A 16,833-nucleotide genomic window follows, 5' to 3' on the forward strand; every position below is an offset into this window, starting at 1 on the left:
AGCCCCGGACCAGATGGCTTCACAGGCAAATTCCATCAAACATTTAGAGAAGAGCTAACACCTATCCTTCTCAAACTCTTCCAAACTATAGCAGAGGGAGGAACACTCCCAAACTCATTCTATGAGGCCACCATCACCCTGATACCAAAACCAGACAAAGATGTCACAAAAAAAGAAAACTACAGGCTTGTATCACTGATGAACATAGATGCAAAAATCCTCAACAAAATACTAGCAAACAGAATCCAACAGCACATTAAAAGGATCATACACCATGATTAAGTGGACTTTCTCCCAGGAATGCAAGGATTCTTCAATAAACGCAAATCAATCAATGTGATAAACCACATTAACAAATTGAAGGATAAAAACCATATGATCATCTCAATAGATGCAGAAAAAGCTTTCCACAAAATTCAACACCACTTATGATAAAAAAAAACCTCCAGAGAGTAGGCATAGAGGGAACTTTCCTCAACATAATAAAGGCCATATATGACAAACCCTCAGCCAACATAGTTCTCAATGGTGAAAAACTGAAAAGATTTCCACTAAGATCAGGGACAAGACAAGTTTGCCCACTCTTTCCACTATTACTCAACATAGTTATGGAAGTTTTAGCCCCGGCAATCAGAGAAGAAGAAAAAGTGAAAGGAATCCAAATCAGAAAAGAAGTAAAACTGCCACTGTTTGCAGATGACATGATACTATACATAGAGAATCCTAAAGATGCTACCAGAAAACTACTAGAGCTAATCAATGAATTTGGTAAAGTAGCAGGATACAAAATTAATGCACAGAAATCTCTTGCATTCCTGTACACTAATGATGAAAAACCTGAAAGAGAAATTAAGGAAGCACTCCCATTTACCATTGCAACAAAAAGAATAAGATACCTAGGAATAAACCTCCCTAAGGAGACAAAAGACCTGTATGCAGAAAACTATAAGACACTGATGAAAGAAATTAAACATGATACAAACAGATGGAGAGACATACCATGTTCTTGGATTGGAAGAATCAACATTATGAAAATGTCTATACTACCCAAAGCAATCTACAGATTCAATGCAATCTCTATCAAACTACCAATGGCATTTTTCACAGAACTATAACAAAACATTTCACAATTTGTATGGAGACACAAAAGACCCCTAATAGCCAAAGCAATCTTGAGAAAGAAAAATGGAGCTGGAGGAATCAGGCTCCCTGACTTCAGACTATACTACAAAGCTACAGTAATCAAGACAGTATGGTACTGGCACAAAAACAGAAAGATAGATCAATGGAACAGGATAGAAAGCCCAGAGATAAACCCACACACATATGATCACCTTATCTTTGATAAAGGAGGCAAGAATATACAATGGAGAAAAGACAGCCTCTACAATAAGTGGTGCTGGGAAGACTGGACAGCTACATGTAAAAGAATGAAAGTAGAACACCCCCTAACACCATACTCAAAATAAACTCAAAATGGATTAAAGACCTAAATGTAAGGCCAGACACTAACAAACTCTTAGAGGAAAACATAGGCAGAACATTCTATGACATAAATTACAGCAAGGTCCTTTTTGACCCACCTCCTCGAGAAAGGGAAATAAAAACAAAAATAAGTAAATTGGACCTAATGAAATTTTAAAGTTTTTGCATATCAAAGGAAACCATAAACAAGATGAAAATACAACCCTCAGAATGGGAGAAAATATTTGCAAACAAAGCAACTGACAGAATTAATCTCCAAAATAAATAAGCAGCTCATGCAGCTCAATATCAAAAAGACAAAGAACCCAATCCAAAAATGGGCAGAAGACCTAAATAGACATTTCTCCAAAGAAGATATACAGATTGCCAACAAACACATGAAAGAATGCTCAACATCACTAATCATTAGAGGAATGCAAATCAAAACTACAATGAGGGGACTTCCCTGGTGGCGAAGTGGTTAAGAATCCGCCTGCCAATGTCATGGGTTCAAACCCTGGTCCAGGAAGATCCCACATGCCATGGGGCAACTAAGCCCATGCACCACAACTACTGAGTCTGCGCTCTAGAGCCCACAAGCCACAACTATTGAGCCCGTGAGCCACAACTATTGAGCCCACGTGCCACAACTACTGAAGCCCGTGCACATAGAGCCCGTGCTCCGCAATAAGAGAAGCCACCGCAAGGAGAAGCCCATGCACCACAGCGAAGAGTAGCCCCCACTCACCACAACTAGAGAAAGCCCGCACGCAGCAACAAAGACCCAATGCAGCCAAAAATAAATAAATAAATTTATTTAAAAAAACAAAAACAAAAACTACAATGAGGTATCACCTCACACTGGTCAGAATGGCCATCATAAAAAGTCTACAAACAATAAATGCTGGAGAGGGTGTGGAGAAAAGGAAACCCTCCTGCACTGTTCGTGGGAATGTAAATTGATACAGCCACTATGGAGAACAGTATGGAGGTTCCTTAAGCAACTAAAAAGAGAACTACCATACGACCCAGCAATCCCACTACTGGGCATATACCCTGAGAAAACCATAATTCAAAAAGAGACATGTACCACAATGTTCATTGAAGCACTATTTACAATAGCCAGGACATGGAAGCAACCTAAGTGTCCATTGACAGATGAATGGGTAAAGAAGATGTGGCACATATATACAATGGAATATTACTCAGCCATAAAAAGAAACAAAATTGAGTTATTTGTAGTGAGGTGGATGGACCTAGAGACTTTCATATAGAGTGAAGTAAGTCAGAAAGAGAAAAACAAATACCATATGCTAACACGTATATATGGAATCTAAAAAAAAAAAAAAGGTTCTGAAGAACGTAGGGGCAGGACATGAATAAAGATGCAGACGTAGACAATGGACTTGAGGACACAGGGAGGGGAAAGGGTAAGCTGGGATGAGGTGAGAGAGTGGCATGGACATATATACACAACCAAATGTAAAATAGCTAGCTAGTGGGACGCAGCCGCACAGCACAGGGAGATCAGCTGGGTGCTTTGTTACCACCTCGAGGGGTGGGATAGGGAGGGTTCGAGGGAGCTACAAGAGGGAGGGGATATGGGGATATATGTATACATATAGCTAATTCACTTTGTTATACAGCAGAAATTAACACACCACTGTAAAGCAATTATACTCCAATAAAGGTGTCAAAAAAAAACAAAAACAAAACAAAGTTCAAGAAAGGAGGCATATGGCCCCTGTCACCCATAGACCTTCCTCCCAGGAAGCCCATCTGGGAATGGTAAACAGATTACAAAGTGGCCCCATCCACTTTGGCCCCATCCAAACTCACCATCCTTTACTGTTTCCACTCCCTTTGCAATGTAGCCTTGCAGTTCCCCCTAGAGGAATTTCCCCAGCGTCTCCTTCACCTGGCCCTTAAATCCAGGCTTGTGGCTTGCTTTGGCCAAGAGATCATGGCAGAAGCCACGATGCACCAGGTCTGAACCTAGGCCTTGAGCAGCCCTGAGCACTTAACATTTGCTCTCTTGAAACTCCGCTGGCGCCCAATGAATAGGTGTGGGCTAGCAACTGGTGATGAGAGACCCGAGGCCTGGTCACCAGTCCTCAACTCACAGCCAGCCCACCACCATCCTAACCGGCCAGCCCCAGCTGAACGGCCAGTTGACCACAGACGAATGAGCAAGCCCAGACAAGATCAGTCACATCTGACCCAGGTCTGCTGACGAGGAGACTCATTAGTATGAGTATTATTGTTTCACGACACTGAGTTTGGCGATGGTTTGTGGCGCTGCACCAGCTACCTGATGCAGAGGCCTATTCTCCAAGCCGACCGGCAGCTTGGACGCAAAAGGCAGACTACCAAGGCCAAGTTCCTGATGGCACCAAGCAAGGGCCCCATTTGATAGCATGCAGAGGATGGCACCAGATATGGGCTGCACGGCACAGACAGCGTCTGTGAGATGAATCCGCGCCTCAACTCTGCCTCCCTTTAACACCCCAGCCTTCCCGTGGTTTCCCACAGTGCCGAGGAAATTCTGCTCCTTTCCCACTGGGCTCCCCACCCAGCCCTTCAATCAACAAAGGGCTGACTCACCACTTCAGGGGAAGCCTCCCCAACCTGAACACCCTTAGGGATCCAGAAGCAGAAAGGGTAATTGAGTCATTCCACTGCTGCAGGCTGTTTCCCTTTGTAAATGCCTATTTCCCATGCCTGCCGCCTCCCCAGCCCCAGGGGCTACCTGCTAATAAGCCACAGAGACCCCTGCAGGGAGGAACTGACACTCTGCAGGCTATTTAATGGTCCACAGAGGAAGAAAAGAACACCAGGTATCTCCAGGCCCATGCGTCAGGTTCAAGATCCCTCTCTTCACCCCCAGAAAGGAGCAGACAGGCCTCCCAGACAGCTGAGTAAGGCTTCCCTGAGCACCAGGAATGGTGTGGCAGATTCAAAATGCAACCTGAAATAGAAACAGCACTCAAACAGCGAACGAACTCCAGAAGGTCCAGCCACATTCAAGCATTTCCCTCGAGGAAAGGTTGGATGCTCCTTTGAAATTTAAAAACCAAACATTTCATTCTTTCAAAACAATCTCTTACTCAGGTGCCCCTGCTTGGCCTGAACCTTAAGAATGTGTTTACTCTGTGCCCACTGCGTAACTAAGCGTGCAGAGAATATCTGCCTGGGGCAGGAGTCAGGGCTCCTGGGAGTCTGCCTTGCATCCATCCCTTTGAAAACCATCATCCACAGCCTCCAGAAAGGCCATTAACAAAGATGAATATGTCCCAGTCCCAGCTCCTGGCCTCACCTGCTCCTAGGTTCCATGGGGAGAGAGACAAACACGCTCACAGCACAGTGGGGGCTGGCTGTGGGCCCTGCGGTGAGGGTGACCATGGAGGTATGCCCAGGGTGCTGCAGCGCCCTGCAAGCCCTCAATGGCTTTCCCAGGGTGTGTTGCAGCAAAAATAGAAATGAAGTTTTCCCTCTCCTGAGAACAAGGAAAACAAAGAGAACAGTGAACAGGCTAAAGAAGAAACATAATCTAGTCTGAAAGAGTTAATCACTCCTAGTTGTTGTTTTTTCTTTTAACTGTTACTAATCTGTAACTAGATTTATACTTCACAAAGCTAACCTATTACTCTTTAACACTATGTGAATTACATCCTGCACTCCCTTGTAGCAAATCACCCCCTTGTAGCATTTGCATTTCAGAAAAAAAGGTCGAGACAAACGGACCCAATTACTGGGCCGCCTGATGCCAGCTGTGACTGTTTTGAAATAATGCAGGAAGACGAAGAATGCAAGACCTTCACTACTTTGATGTTTATCATATACCCCGGACTGTGAGCCCCACATATAAAATCTTCTCTGATTCCCGAAGGAGTAGGGGGGCACAGTTCTTGAGGCGCTAGCCTGCTGTGTGTTCCCTTCTGCCTGGCAGAAAAATAAAGCCATCTCTCTCTTCCTCCAAAATCTCTGTCTCCGTATTTCTGTTTGGCATCAGTGCACAGAGAAGCCGAGATTTCGGCAACAGGTGCACAGGGTTCAGAAGGATAAGAGGGGTATGGGAACAGAGAAGCGAGGAGACAGTGACCTGGACACAGGCCCTGGGGGGACAGCTGTCTGCTCCCTTCCCCATCTCAGCCAGGCCCCAAATTCCAGCTGCCTTGAGCATCGCAGAGCTCCAAACCTGCCAGAACAAACTCTACTGAATATCTCTTCCTCCTGAGCTCATTTCTAAGAATTTCTAAAGGGAAAAAAAAAGAATTTCTCAGGCTCGTTGTACTTTTGCTAAACTACTAAGGCTTTAAAATCCGTAAACAGTAGGATATAATTAAATGCAAATGCAGGGCCACATTTAAAACTTAATCTTCTATAATTAATTAGTAATTTTAAACATTCTGACAAATGATACTTAAATGGCACAGAATTATCCTAGCTCTGAGTGATAAAGTCATCTGCTGAAGATTTACCATGTTGGAGTGAGAAATATTTGCATGTATCGTGTGGGACAACAGAACATTGCAATCACTTAATTACCTTTGCTATGAATGTATTTAAAAGCACAGTCTTTATATTCAAATTGTAGGAGCAAACTCAGTCACTGCAGCAAACTCTGAGAAGCAACTGACTCGGAGCCAGGCGTTAACCCTGGCTGTGCTTCTAATAAAGATTAAATTGGCCTCCAGCCACACCCCTTGCCTGGGAAGCCAGTCCAGGTTGGGGTGGGGAGGGATGCTTGGAAGTGGCCCTGTCCACCTTTGTCCCTTCACATTCACCTACTCCCCCCAGCCTGGGTAAACGATGACCCCCACTCCCAGAGCAATGGGGAGCTATCCTCCGAACATGCTCCCTTCCTGTTCTTTCTCTCATCCTTCTCGGTATAGAAAGAGATCCCTGGTGTCATTCTAACCGCAGAGGCAAAAGCCATGAGCTGCAACCGTCACTCGGTGCTATTTCTTTCCCAACATTGCAATGCCTTCCCCAGACTGCTCTGCCAACAGCAGCGCCTTTCAGGGTGTGTGTGTGTGTGTGTGTGTGTGTGTGTGTGCGTGCGTGCGTATGTGTGTGTATCAGTGCCTCTTAGGCTGTGCTAGTCTGAGGGTCTGCTTGTACCAGAGTATGTGGCTGGTTGGCGGTCTCACTGTATCAGCCTGTATCCGTGTGTGCGTCCGTGTGTGTGTGTGTCCAGTCTCCCACACCTGCCTGCATTGCTGCTTATTGCCAGCCCTCTCCCAACCCACTCACCTCCCCGCACACTGCTCTCCCCCTGTGGTACCACGTGCCACCTGCAGGAAGAGCTCACCCCATTCGCTAACCGAGGAACTAACACCAGGCCAAAGGCAGGGCTCTGAAGCAAACTTAAGCCTTCCAAAGAGCAGAAGTTTTAAGACCAAAGCCCTTGCTGATGGGCTGGCCAAGGACCTGATGACCAACCAAAACAAGGCAACTGAGGAATATACAAGAAAACGTAGCTTTCTATTGGAAGAAATATAAAATATCCACTCATCATTCCCTCAACAGCCACTGCGGGCCAAGACTTGTGCTGCTCTTGGAAGATAAAACAGTGGACACCACGCAGTCCCTGCCCTTGAGGGGGTCACACTCCCGTGGGAGGGACAGGCTGCACAGGGCTGGACGGCGCTCGGACTGCAGGGCGGGGGCAGGGCACGGTGTCTGCCTCATGAACTGTCAGCAAGCAGTGGCAATTCTTCTCCATAAATGCTTAAAATAGCTTAATTTTTCTACTTTTTCCAGTAAAACAAAACAGACTGGGAGGGAGAGGAGAGAAAGAAAGAGGAGACAAAAGGAAAGAGGGAAGCCCAAGTACAGCTAGAGACAGAAGCACAGAAATAACGAATGAGAGCTGAAAGGACAAAGTCCTGGAGTCCCCCCTCTCTGCACACCTCCAGAGGAGGCTCTGATGGATGAGAGCCCTGAGGCGCCCCCTCTTGGCCACCACGGCGAGTGCCCAGCAGGACCACGGCCACGGTGTAGCCACAATGTTCGACACCATGGCAGGTCCCCAGGAGAAGGCACCACTACTGTGTTCCCAGCCAGTACTTGATATGGTTCCTGGTCCATAGTAGACACCCAATCTGTACTGGCTGCATGGATGACTGGGTGGGTGGATGGATGGATAGACTGAAGGACTGATGCATGAACACACAAATGGATGGATGGACAGACGGATGGACACACAGACACATGGACAGCTGATGAACGGATGGAGAGACTCTCCTTCAGGAAGATGAGATGAAGCCCGGGGCCAAAATGGACTGTGGACTGGAGGGCTCCCCATCAAACCTGACCTGGAGAAGAAATAACAGTGAGATGTACACACCCCTCAACAGCTGGGGCTGTGGTTCTGGAGGCCACTATGGACTATTAACCTCGAAGACCCTGAAAAGAACAAACCAAGAACAAACCGGTCCCGAAGTTTGGATTCCCCACCCCTGGAATAGGGAACCCCTTCCTGCTGCCATCCCAGCCGCAGCCCCACCACTCCCCACCCTGCACACCCACTGCAGCAACCTCACCACACACATCCCTGAAGATCCTAGGGCTCTCCAGACCCCTGTCTCCAGCCCCACCTTGACCATGAGGTTAATCAAAGTTCATCCCTATAGACCCAGACCCAGTGTCACCTACTCCAGGGAGGGTCCCTGACCCCCTTGGCCACCCCATCTCTCCCGGACCAGAGGACATGGCTCCATCCTCGGTGCTCTCACAGGACCTGGTCCACACCTCTGCTTTTATAGGTGAAGGGGTTTGTTTACACCTCTGTCTTCCCCACCAAGCTGGGAGCTCCAAGAGAGCAGAGACAGAAGCCTTAGTGCCCGGCATAGAACTTAGCACAGCACTCGGGCTCATTAAATGCTGGACAAACGAAAGAAGGAACCCCTGAACAGAGGGGAGGTGGCTCCATCAGCCAGGAGCAAGACCCCTGGCCTCAGCCCCTCTCAGCAGCTGTCACCTTGATCACTTTAGGACTTCCACAGTCCTGGAGTGAGTGAGGAGAGGACACTGACATTCCCACCTGCCCTGGCTGGTTTGGGCTGACAGGCTACATGAGTATAGCATCATAGATGGCTGTCCCCATCCACTAAATCCCCACTTGGCAGACAATGGTCCAGAGAAGAACCAAGGCCCAGCTCAGGATAGGATGCGTCCAACTCAGTCCCAATTAGGGGTGACTGGAAGGTGCCTCACTCTGAGAGTCCCAGTGCCGAGCCCATGCAAGGCTTCCCTCCATGGCCTGTGCCCTCACAGCCCCCCAAGGGCAGCACCCTGCGGGGCTCCAAGTCTGGAACCAGGAGACGGGAGTTCTGTCACCCCTGAGCCCAGTCTCCCCAACGGGAGCCTTTTAAAGATAATGCATTGATGCGGTGATAATATTAACACTGTGATAAAAAGAGGTCTCGGAGGAGGCAATGTGGATTCAAGACTGAGTGATAAAAGCTGAGGGAGCTTGAGGCAGGGCCCGTTGTATGAGCCCACAGGGCCCCCCAAGCAGATCCCAGTGCCTCAGCGTGCGGCACACCCCTCTTCTCACCCACCATCTAGGCTAGACTCCCCAAGCCCACAACCCCTGGCAAGGGCAGCCCCTTGCAAAGTGGGATCACAGAGAGGCCAGCGGTGCATAGGCCCCCAGGCCGAGCCCCACACAAACCCCCAGTGACTGAGTGGACCTCCCAGCACAGCATATGAACAGCCTGGCAGGTCCCAGACAGCCACGTCCATGTCATGTAGAATTTGTCATTAACGACAGCGAAAGCACCGGCCTTCCCAACAGATTCACATGCAGCAAAACGTAAACAATTCAAGCAGAACTATATCTCCCTCCCTCACTCCCATCAGCCAGGCTTTTTAGTGGGAAAGGGGAGGAGGTACAGCTAGGAGTACCACACAACCCAGTCCTACTGGAACTTGTCCATACCAGGCCTGATCGGACACAATACCTACATGTCATCAGTAGCGGTGGGGCTCTGAGGCCATTCACTTCCCCACACCAATGTTTTGTGTTTCATAAAATTCAGGACATGTCCTGGCAGTGGGTCACCCTCGTGAACATCCTCTGTCCTTGTCACAACAAAGAAGAGGTTGGGTTACTCTTCTCAACAAGCCCAAGCAATGCCTGTGTGCAGTGAACAAAGGTTTTGTTCTGGGATTGGCATCTCCAAGTCTCTCCTGGAGGACCTGCTGGGCTGGCCAGCCATACAGGACACGTTCACCTCCAGAATCCAGGCTCCTTCCCCTACCACGCTTAACAGATGCAGTAAAATTCTTTGAGCATAAACACCCTAAAAACCTTTGCCGGACGCTGGACAGAGGCAACTGAATTATACCTTCCCCCATGAAACCAGCATGGCCCTGCTTTACCCAGCACAGTAACTCCTATGCTTGTCTTTTCCATACAGGCAGACCTCAGAGATATCGTCAGTTTGGTTCCAGACCACCACAATAAAGCGAATAGTGCAATAAAGCAAGTCACATGAATTTTTTGGTTTCCCAGTACATATAAAAGTTATGTTTACGCTATACTGTAGTCTATTAAGTGTGCAACAGATGTCTAAAAAAACAAAGTACATATCCTAATTTAAAAATCCTTTATTGCTAAAAACTACTAGGCATCATCTGACAACAGAGGGCTGCCACAAACCTTCAACTGGCGAAAGACACCGTAATAAGGCGAGATGTGCCTGTAACATGGCACAGAGGGGCTCTGGAGTGGGTCATTCTGGACTTGAGTCCTGTTCAAACCCCGGGTGGCTGCTTGCATGACCTTAAGCAAGGCATTTAAGTTCTTCAGCTCCAGTTGCTTCATTTTCAAAGTGTTAGGATTAGAGATGGCACACAGAGGGCCAGGCTCATGGCGGGCACCCAGGAAATGATGGTACCCTCCCTCCTCCTGACAGCAGGCACGTGGGGCCAGAAACCAAGACTCCGAGCAAGCTGGAGCTGGAAGCAATGAAGCCCAGGTGCTGTCCTCCCCTACAATCTCTGGCCACCCCTCCCAGGGTCTTGTCATTCTTGCCTGACATTAATGTGGAGCAGCCACTCCAGGGGACTTCCCTGGCGGTCCAGTGGTTAGGACTCTGCGATTCCACCGCCAGGGGCCCGGGTTTGATCCCTCGCCGGGGAACTAAGAGGTTGCACCGCGAGGTGCAGCCAAAAACAAGAGCAGCCACTCCAGGGGCAACCCCAGCTCCGCAGCACCCAGCAAAGCAAAGGCTTTGCAAACACGGTCTGGGAGATCAAGAAGGCAACCGGCCAAAGCCAAGCCAAGTGTATCCAACACTGCAGGAATTTGCATAATTAACCACTTGGAAATAATACCTTTAGGCCAGTCTTGGTTATGTGTTAAATCCTTGCAGGGCCTAGAAACAGGGCAAGAGCTGAATTCATCTGAAAGGGAAATGATGAATGTGAACAGTGAACAAGCACGGATGCTTCTCGAGAGGCTATGTGTCCGTCACCACCTCCATCCCTACTTTCAGATGCAGACACTGAGGTTACAGAGGTGAGGCAAATGACCCAAGGTCACACACAGAGTAAGTGGGGGAGCTGGACTCGACCCCAAAGTTGCTTACATCCAAAACCAACGTTCAGCAGAGCAGTAGCCGGGAGGAAAGGAAGCAAGGAGAGGAGGAGAGGGATTGGCGAGGAGAGGGGAGGGCAGGGGCCCGGCAACACTTAGCAGACACCAGCCCCAGAGCAGACTCCACCAGCCTTTTAGCAAGGAGAAAAGCTTTCCTAGGAGCAGACACTGGCACGGACACTGCTGGGAACATTCTGAGAAAGCCTTGGACACATTAGCGCTAATCCTAGCCTGCCCATTACCGGCCTGAATGACTTCATACAGAGAAATGTGTTCTGGTGAAAATGCCGAGCATCGCCGGGACCTCACAGCCTGGCTGACCACCAGCGTGATCCGGGGCCTGATTAGCCCAGAGCGGCAGGGCTGCCGGCCAACTGCACCAAATTAAGCGTTCCCAAATTTTAAGTTCTCCAGCAGTGGGCTTCGTGCTGGCTCCTGATGCATGAGGTAGCATTTCGAGTAATAATTAATTAGAGAATAAAGCAGAGGAAACAAGCAAGGGACATCAAATGGAATTAGTATAATTCTGCCTTTCACTTCATTTTACATTCAATCAGAGAGGGCCAACAAAGTACCCGGGGCTGGAAAGAAAACCGCCAGGAGCATTCAGCCACCCCGACTCCTTCCGCCCACCGCTGCTGCCAGGAACACCACACCCACAGCCTGTCCCCCAAGACCTACCCAGGCCTGAGAGGGACCTGCCAACTCCAGGTTGTCACCTCTTTGCCATTAGACCACCAGGGCGCACCCATCGTCAGCTCATATAGTACTTCTAGTTTTCTGTTCCCAAATTCATGGATTCTTTGTTAAACTGGTGGGTCTGACCCCTAATGAAGTTGTTTAGAAAAAAATCATTGATTATCCCAGGCACCAAAAAAATAAGCACGTACACCAAGTATCATTTGGTAACATGCAAACAACACCTGCTCCGGGTACTAACATATCCCAAAGCAGAGCTGCCCACCTCTGCCAAGAGCTGGAAATTTATTTTATCCCTAGAGGCTTACACCTGTCAACAAAGAGAGGAAAATTAAATGGAAAAAAACAACAAACAACGGCCTCAATTTTGCTGCAAAAATCCCTGGCAGTGACTAATAACCAGGTTTCCCACTAGCCGCCCCCAGCCTCTCAGCATCTGGGCAGGCGTTGGGTCACCCGTCAGGGACCAGTCAGGAGACAAGTTGTGCTGGGGCCTCCTCCTTCATGGTATGTGCCGTGGGCCCAGCATCCAGGGATCCCCACGTCCGCTTCAGCCATGCCCGAGCAGACAGTGCCTGCAGCCCACCTGAGCCACCCCCCAGGGAGCCCTGGGCAGCGCTCCTGGGCCCCAGGCCCCACCACCTACCTCGTTGATGAAGGAGTGTGCCCCCAGCGGGCTCAGCAGAAGGATGGCACGGCGCAGTGTGTCCCGGTAGCGGTTCAGCTCCTCTGTCTTCATCGTGGTGAAGAGGCTGGTGAACACGTGGCTAACGTTCTTGTCCACCTTTTGTAAAGAGACATCAAGGCCCAGCCGCGAGGCCTGGTCCAGAAAGCTTTGGAGCCCACGGATATCTGAGCAGTGGAGAAGACGAGGGGGAGAGAAACATCTTTAAGTGGGAAGGGACCTTGGAGGGCATCTAACTCCAATGCTACCCCCTCCCATATGGGCCTTGAGCAAGGACTCAAGTCTGCCTCCATGGTCCAAAGAACAAAGGCTGGAAGGCATGTATTTAGTCCCAATGTCCCTCAGCAGCATCCAGCCCCTGGGTAAGTTTCTCCCACCATAGGGAGCACTTCCTGCCATCCAACAGGTCCTGTGGCCACAAGTGTCCTGCATGATAAGCTCCTTTTCTCTTCCTATTGCTTTCACCCAATGGGAGTGAAGGTTCTGGGAGTTCTGTCCTGGTTGCTACATGTGGTGGTGGTCTCTAACCCTGGACCCCTGTTCCCTCCACCTGGCTCTGCTCCTCAGGGCTATGACTCCTTGACCCTTAATGGTGAGCTGAGGCCACTGACTGCCCTGGTCAGAGCAGGCCCAGCCTCAGTCCCTGTAACTGAACAGCCTGCACCCTCACAGCCTCCCTGAGGCTTGGGACTCTGTCTTGTTCCAGGGACTTGATTTTCCTGGATGAGCTCTCCTCCTCCACCCTCTTTCCAGCTGGGGTGATCTCACCCCAAGTCCAACGAGAACTCTGCATCCTGACTGGTTCAGGGGTGAGCAGGTGGTCCAGGATGGTCCTAGACTGAGCACTGTCCTGACACTTTGGTGGAGCACCTGGGAGAGAGGTCTGCTCTTTCCCCTGTGGTCACCAAGGGGTCAGGATGCAAGCCCAGGGCAGGAGGGGAGCATGGAAAGCTGGAATAAATTACCAGGGAGCAGAAGCCCATAAGGAGCTTGGGGCCCAGCTACATCAAATATTAGTGCACGGGCTTCCCTGGTGGCGCAGTGGTTGAGAGTCCGCCTGCCGATGCAGGGGACATAGGTTCGTGCCCCGGTCTGGGAAGATCCCACATGCCGCGGAGCGGCTGGGCCCGTGAGCCATGGCCGCTGAGCCTGCGCGTCCGGAGCCTGTGCTCCGCAACAGAAGAGGCCACAACAGTGAGAGGCCCGCGTACCGCAAAAAATATATATATATATATTAGTGCAAACCTACTCTTGTGATGGCCGGGGCTGCTGAATATTTTTTTTTTAACCAGGGCCCAAATCTCTCAGCGGCAGCCCTGCATGAGCCATCTGGCTTCTCCTAAAGGAGATCTGCCCAAGAATGGAGCCAGCAAGCAGGTCCAAGAGTGGGGCACAGTCCCTATGATGTCATTTAAGCCTCTGGGTCCACCTATGAAGCCTGTTTCTCCTGGATTTTTCAGTTTCATGGGCCAAAGAATACCCTTTTCTGCCTAAGCCAGCTTGAGCTGGATTTCTGTCACTTGCAGCTCAGAGTCTCAATGCATAGGCCACTTTTTCAAGTCTGGGATGTTTCCTTCATCTGGTCCATATCTGTGTTCCAGCTCCCAAAGGCAGGCCCCACACCTGAGCCACCCCCTCCAGAGGACACTGGGCCAGTCCATATTGCACACGTTGTACTCCCCCAGTGCCTGGGATGTCCGTGGGCTGCCCGGGCATGCCCTGGCCCATCCAGTCACCCAAAATCAAATTCAAAGGATACAGTGTTAATTCAACCCGATTGTTTTTCCCAACCAGTTCCTCTTCCAAACTTTCACTTCATGCCCATTCCACAAATTTCATGAATTCTACACGTACCAGGCAGCATGCAAGCTGCTACAGTGGTTCCTTCACTGCCCATCTTGCTGGGAGGTTGGCTCACCAGTAAGTCTAGTCCCAGCTGGATATGACAAGAGCAGCCATGGAAAAGCAAGCACGGAGCCAGGGAGGCCAGAGCACCATGGCAGTCATAACTGGGGTGCTGGGGGGAATGTGCACAGAGTCCCTCTATTCCCACGACGGGGGGAAGCCCTGGAATAGGGTCTGAGTACCTGTTGTAGACTCAGACACTTAGAACTTAGTACAGTTCCATCCACTTTGTGCCTCAGTGTTTTCATCTGTAAACTGGGGATGAAAGTTCCTGACTAACATTTTCATAGGACTGTGAGGAACCACCTGCTTGCATCTCAGGGGCCTGCACCTGGGAGAGCCTACATCCTAATGGTCCATCTGAGGGCACAGCAGTGCCCAAAAGAGGACCCCTGGGCCCCTTCCAGAGATTGCAAATATGAGACTGATATTCAAGTCCATGTGTTCAAGTCCAGCCATGACCTCAGCCAGCCTGGTCTATCGGCAGCCTGGCCCCTGGAGCACAAATATGCACCCAGAGCTGCCTGTCTGACAAAGCACAGAGGTCTCAGTGTTGCTCTGCCCACTGATCCAGACAGGAAAAGGTGCCAGGAAGCAGGACAGGCCCTCTGCACCAAGCCCCAGGGCTCCCCCAGAGGTGACCAATGGAAGACCACACAGTGCCTTGCACCTGCCCTGGCACCAGGGGCTCCCAACACACGGGCCCCGGGATGTCAACACCCCTTGGATTCCCAGAGAGGCCATGCAGTTCCCAACAGCCTGCTTGGGCCCCTAGAGATCTGTAGCCTTTAAAGCCTCTTGAAAGAAAAATTTGAAGAGGTTCTTCAGAGCTTTTTCACCTATCAGAGGGAATGGCAGGCAAATGGGCAGAGATGGCTCAAGGAGAAGAAGTATAGCAGGGGGAGGGGACCCCCACCTAGGAAAACTCAGGGCTGGTGTCAACACCGGCCCCTCCCTCTCCTGACCACAGCATAACTCACGCCTGCCAAGGGCAAGCTTGAGAACATCTCAGCACCGAGCAGACACCCATGCCTAAACCAGCAGTGCGCTCCCGTGCCGGGCATGCAACATCTTGCACCCAAGTGGCCCATGATGGTTTCCCCTCAATCTGGGCTGTCACTAGCCACCTGTAGCTATTCAAATTTAAACTTAATTTCATTAAAATTAAATAAAATCACACGCTTAGTTCCTCAGTCACACTAGCCACATTTTAAATACTCAGTGGTCGCGATCTGGCTGGTGGCAACCATACTGAACAGCACAAATATAGATCATATATGATGGATCATCACAGAAAGTGCCAGTACAGGGTCTGCCTGAGAAACTGTCTTTTAACCTGTGCAGTGTAAATGATGGTCGCAAATATGGGAGATGAGCTGCATTCAGGCCTCCCTATTACCATGCCTCTTGCCCTGTCACTTTGAAGACCATTCTAGCTCCTACTACAGGTTCAACCACGCGACCTGCTTTGACCCATGAGACCATTGTGACTTGGTATAAGCCGAGATTTGAGGAAGTGTGCATTTCTGTTTCCACTCCTGGACCCTGCCACCACCGTGAGAACAGCCCTGGACTAGCCTCCAGAAGGATGCAGACGCGTGGAGAAGAATCAGACGGACCAGGCAGCCACCGCCGGCTACATGTCAGCTGAATTCAGATACACCAGTGAGCCCAGAGCAGAAGTTCCTGGTTGATCGATAGACTCACACACACACCAATGACTGTTGCTCTAAAGCCACTAATTTCGGGGATGGTTTGTTTCTCAGCAACAACTAACTGATAAACCAAGTTCATCAGACGCATTATGTCTAATACGCCTTAGGAAAAGTTCACTGAAACAGCAAGGCCTGTATCTTAAAAAGTCACCCCCACACACAGCTTCCCCACATGGGGCCGAGTGTGAGCCAGTCCTGGGGTGAGCACACTGGTAGCTTCTGCAGCGCTATCGCTTCGCCTGGACGCCCATGCCCTCACTGCCCGTGGCCTTGGCTCTGACCCAGATCTGAGCACAGCTGATGGGACAGGGATAAAGGCAGCGCTCTGAGACCCACCATCTACCAGTTCCCACTCCACTTCTGGCGCCTTTCAAGGCCATTACAAGTATTTAAAGTGGCAGAGACTGGCACGTCTGCAGAGCCATACTTTACGTGAGCACATGCGCAAAGAGAGCTCCAGGGTGGCTCTGTGTGTGTGCGCATGGGTCCACCAGTCTGGTAGGGGTCCAGGAACCTCACGCATCACACCAGCATGGCCGGTCCTCACAGGCTGGGGAAGAAGTCCCCTTCAGTCTCTTCCTTGAGGTCCCCCTACCTAAATCCATCTCAAGCCATAGGACCGTTTCACTTCCTCAGGGAATAGGAGGTGCCATGGGGGGTGGCAACTGTCTCGGGACCCACAAGGACGCACGAGGACATGCACACACAGAGAACACAAGCCCTCAGAGCTCCTGCACACGCTCAGCTGCTGTGTT

At 50.0% G+C, this 16,833-nt stretch overlaps 1 protein-coding gene across 1 annotated transcript in view; it reads right to left on the reverse strand.

Moving 5' to 3' along the window:
• The window catches only part of GRID1 (glutamate ionotropic receptor delta type subunit 1), a 674,601-nt gene that overhangs the window by 458,700 nt on the left and 199,068 nt on the right, over positions 1-16,833 (reverse strand). Inside the window, exon 4 of the mRNA XM_029245736.1 lies at positions 12,420-12,625. Coding sequence (XP_029101569.1) covers positions 12,420-12,625 — 206 coding nt within the window. The remainder of the gene's footprint in view (positions 1-12,419; positions 12,626-16,833) is intronic.

This window comes from Monodon monoceros, unplaced genomic scaffold (assembly GCF_005190385.1).
Source record: "Monodon monoceros isolate NGI ecotype Baffin Bay Population unplaced genomic scaffold, NGI_Narwhal_1 Super_Scaffold_4, whole genome shotgun sequence".
In the NCBI taxonomy this organism is placed as follows: domain Eukaryota; kingdom Metazoa; phylum Chordata; class Mammalia; order Artiodactyla; family Monodontidae; genus Monodon; species Monodon monoceros.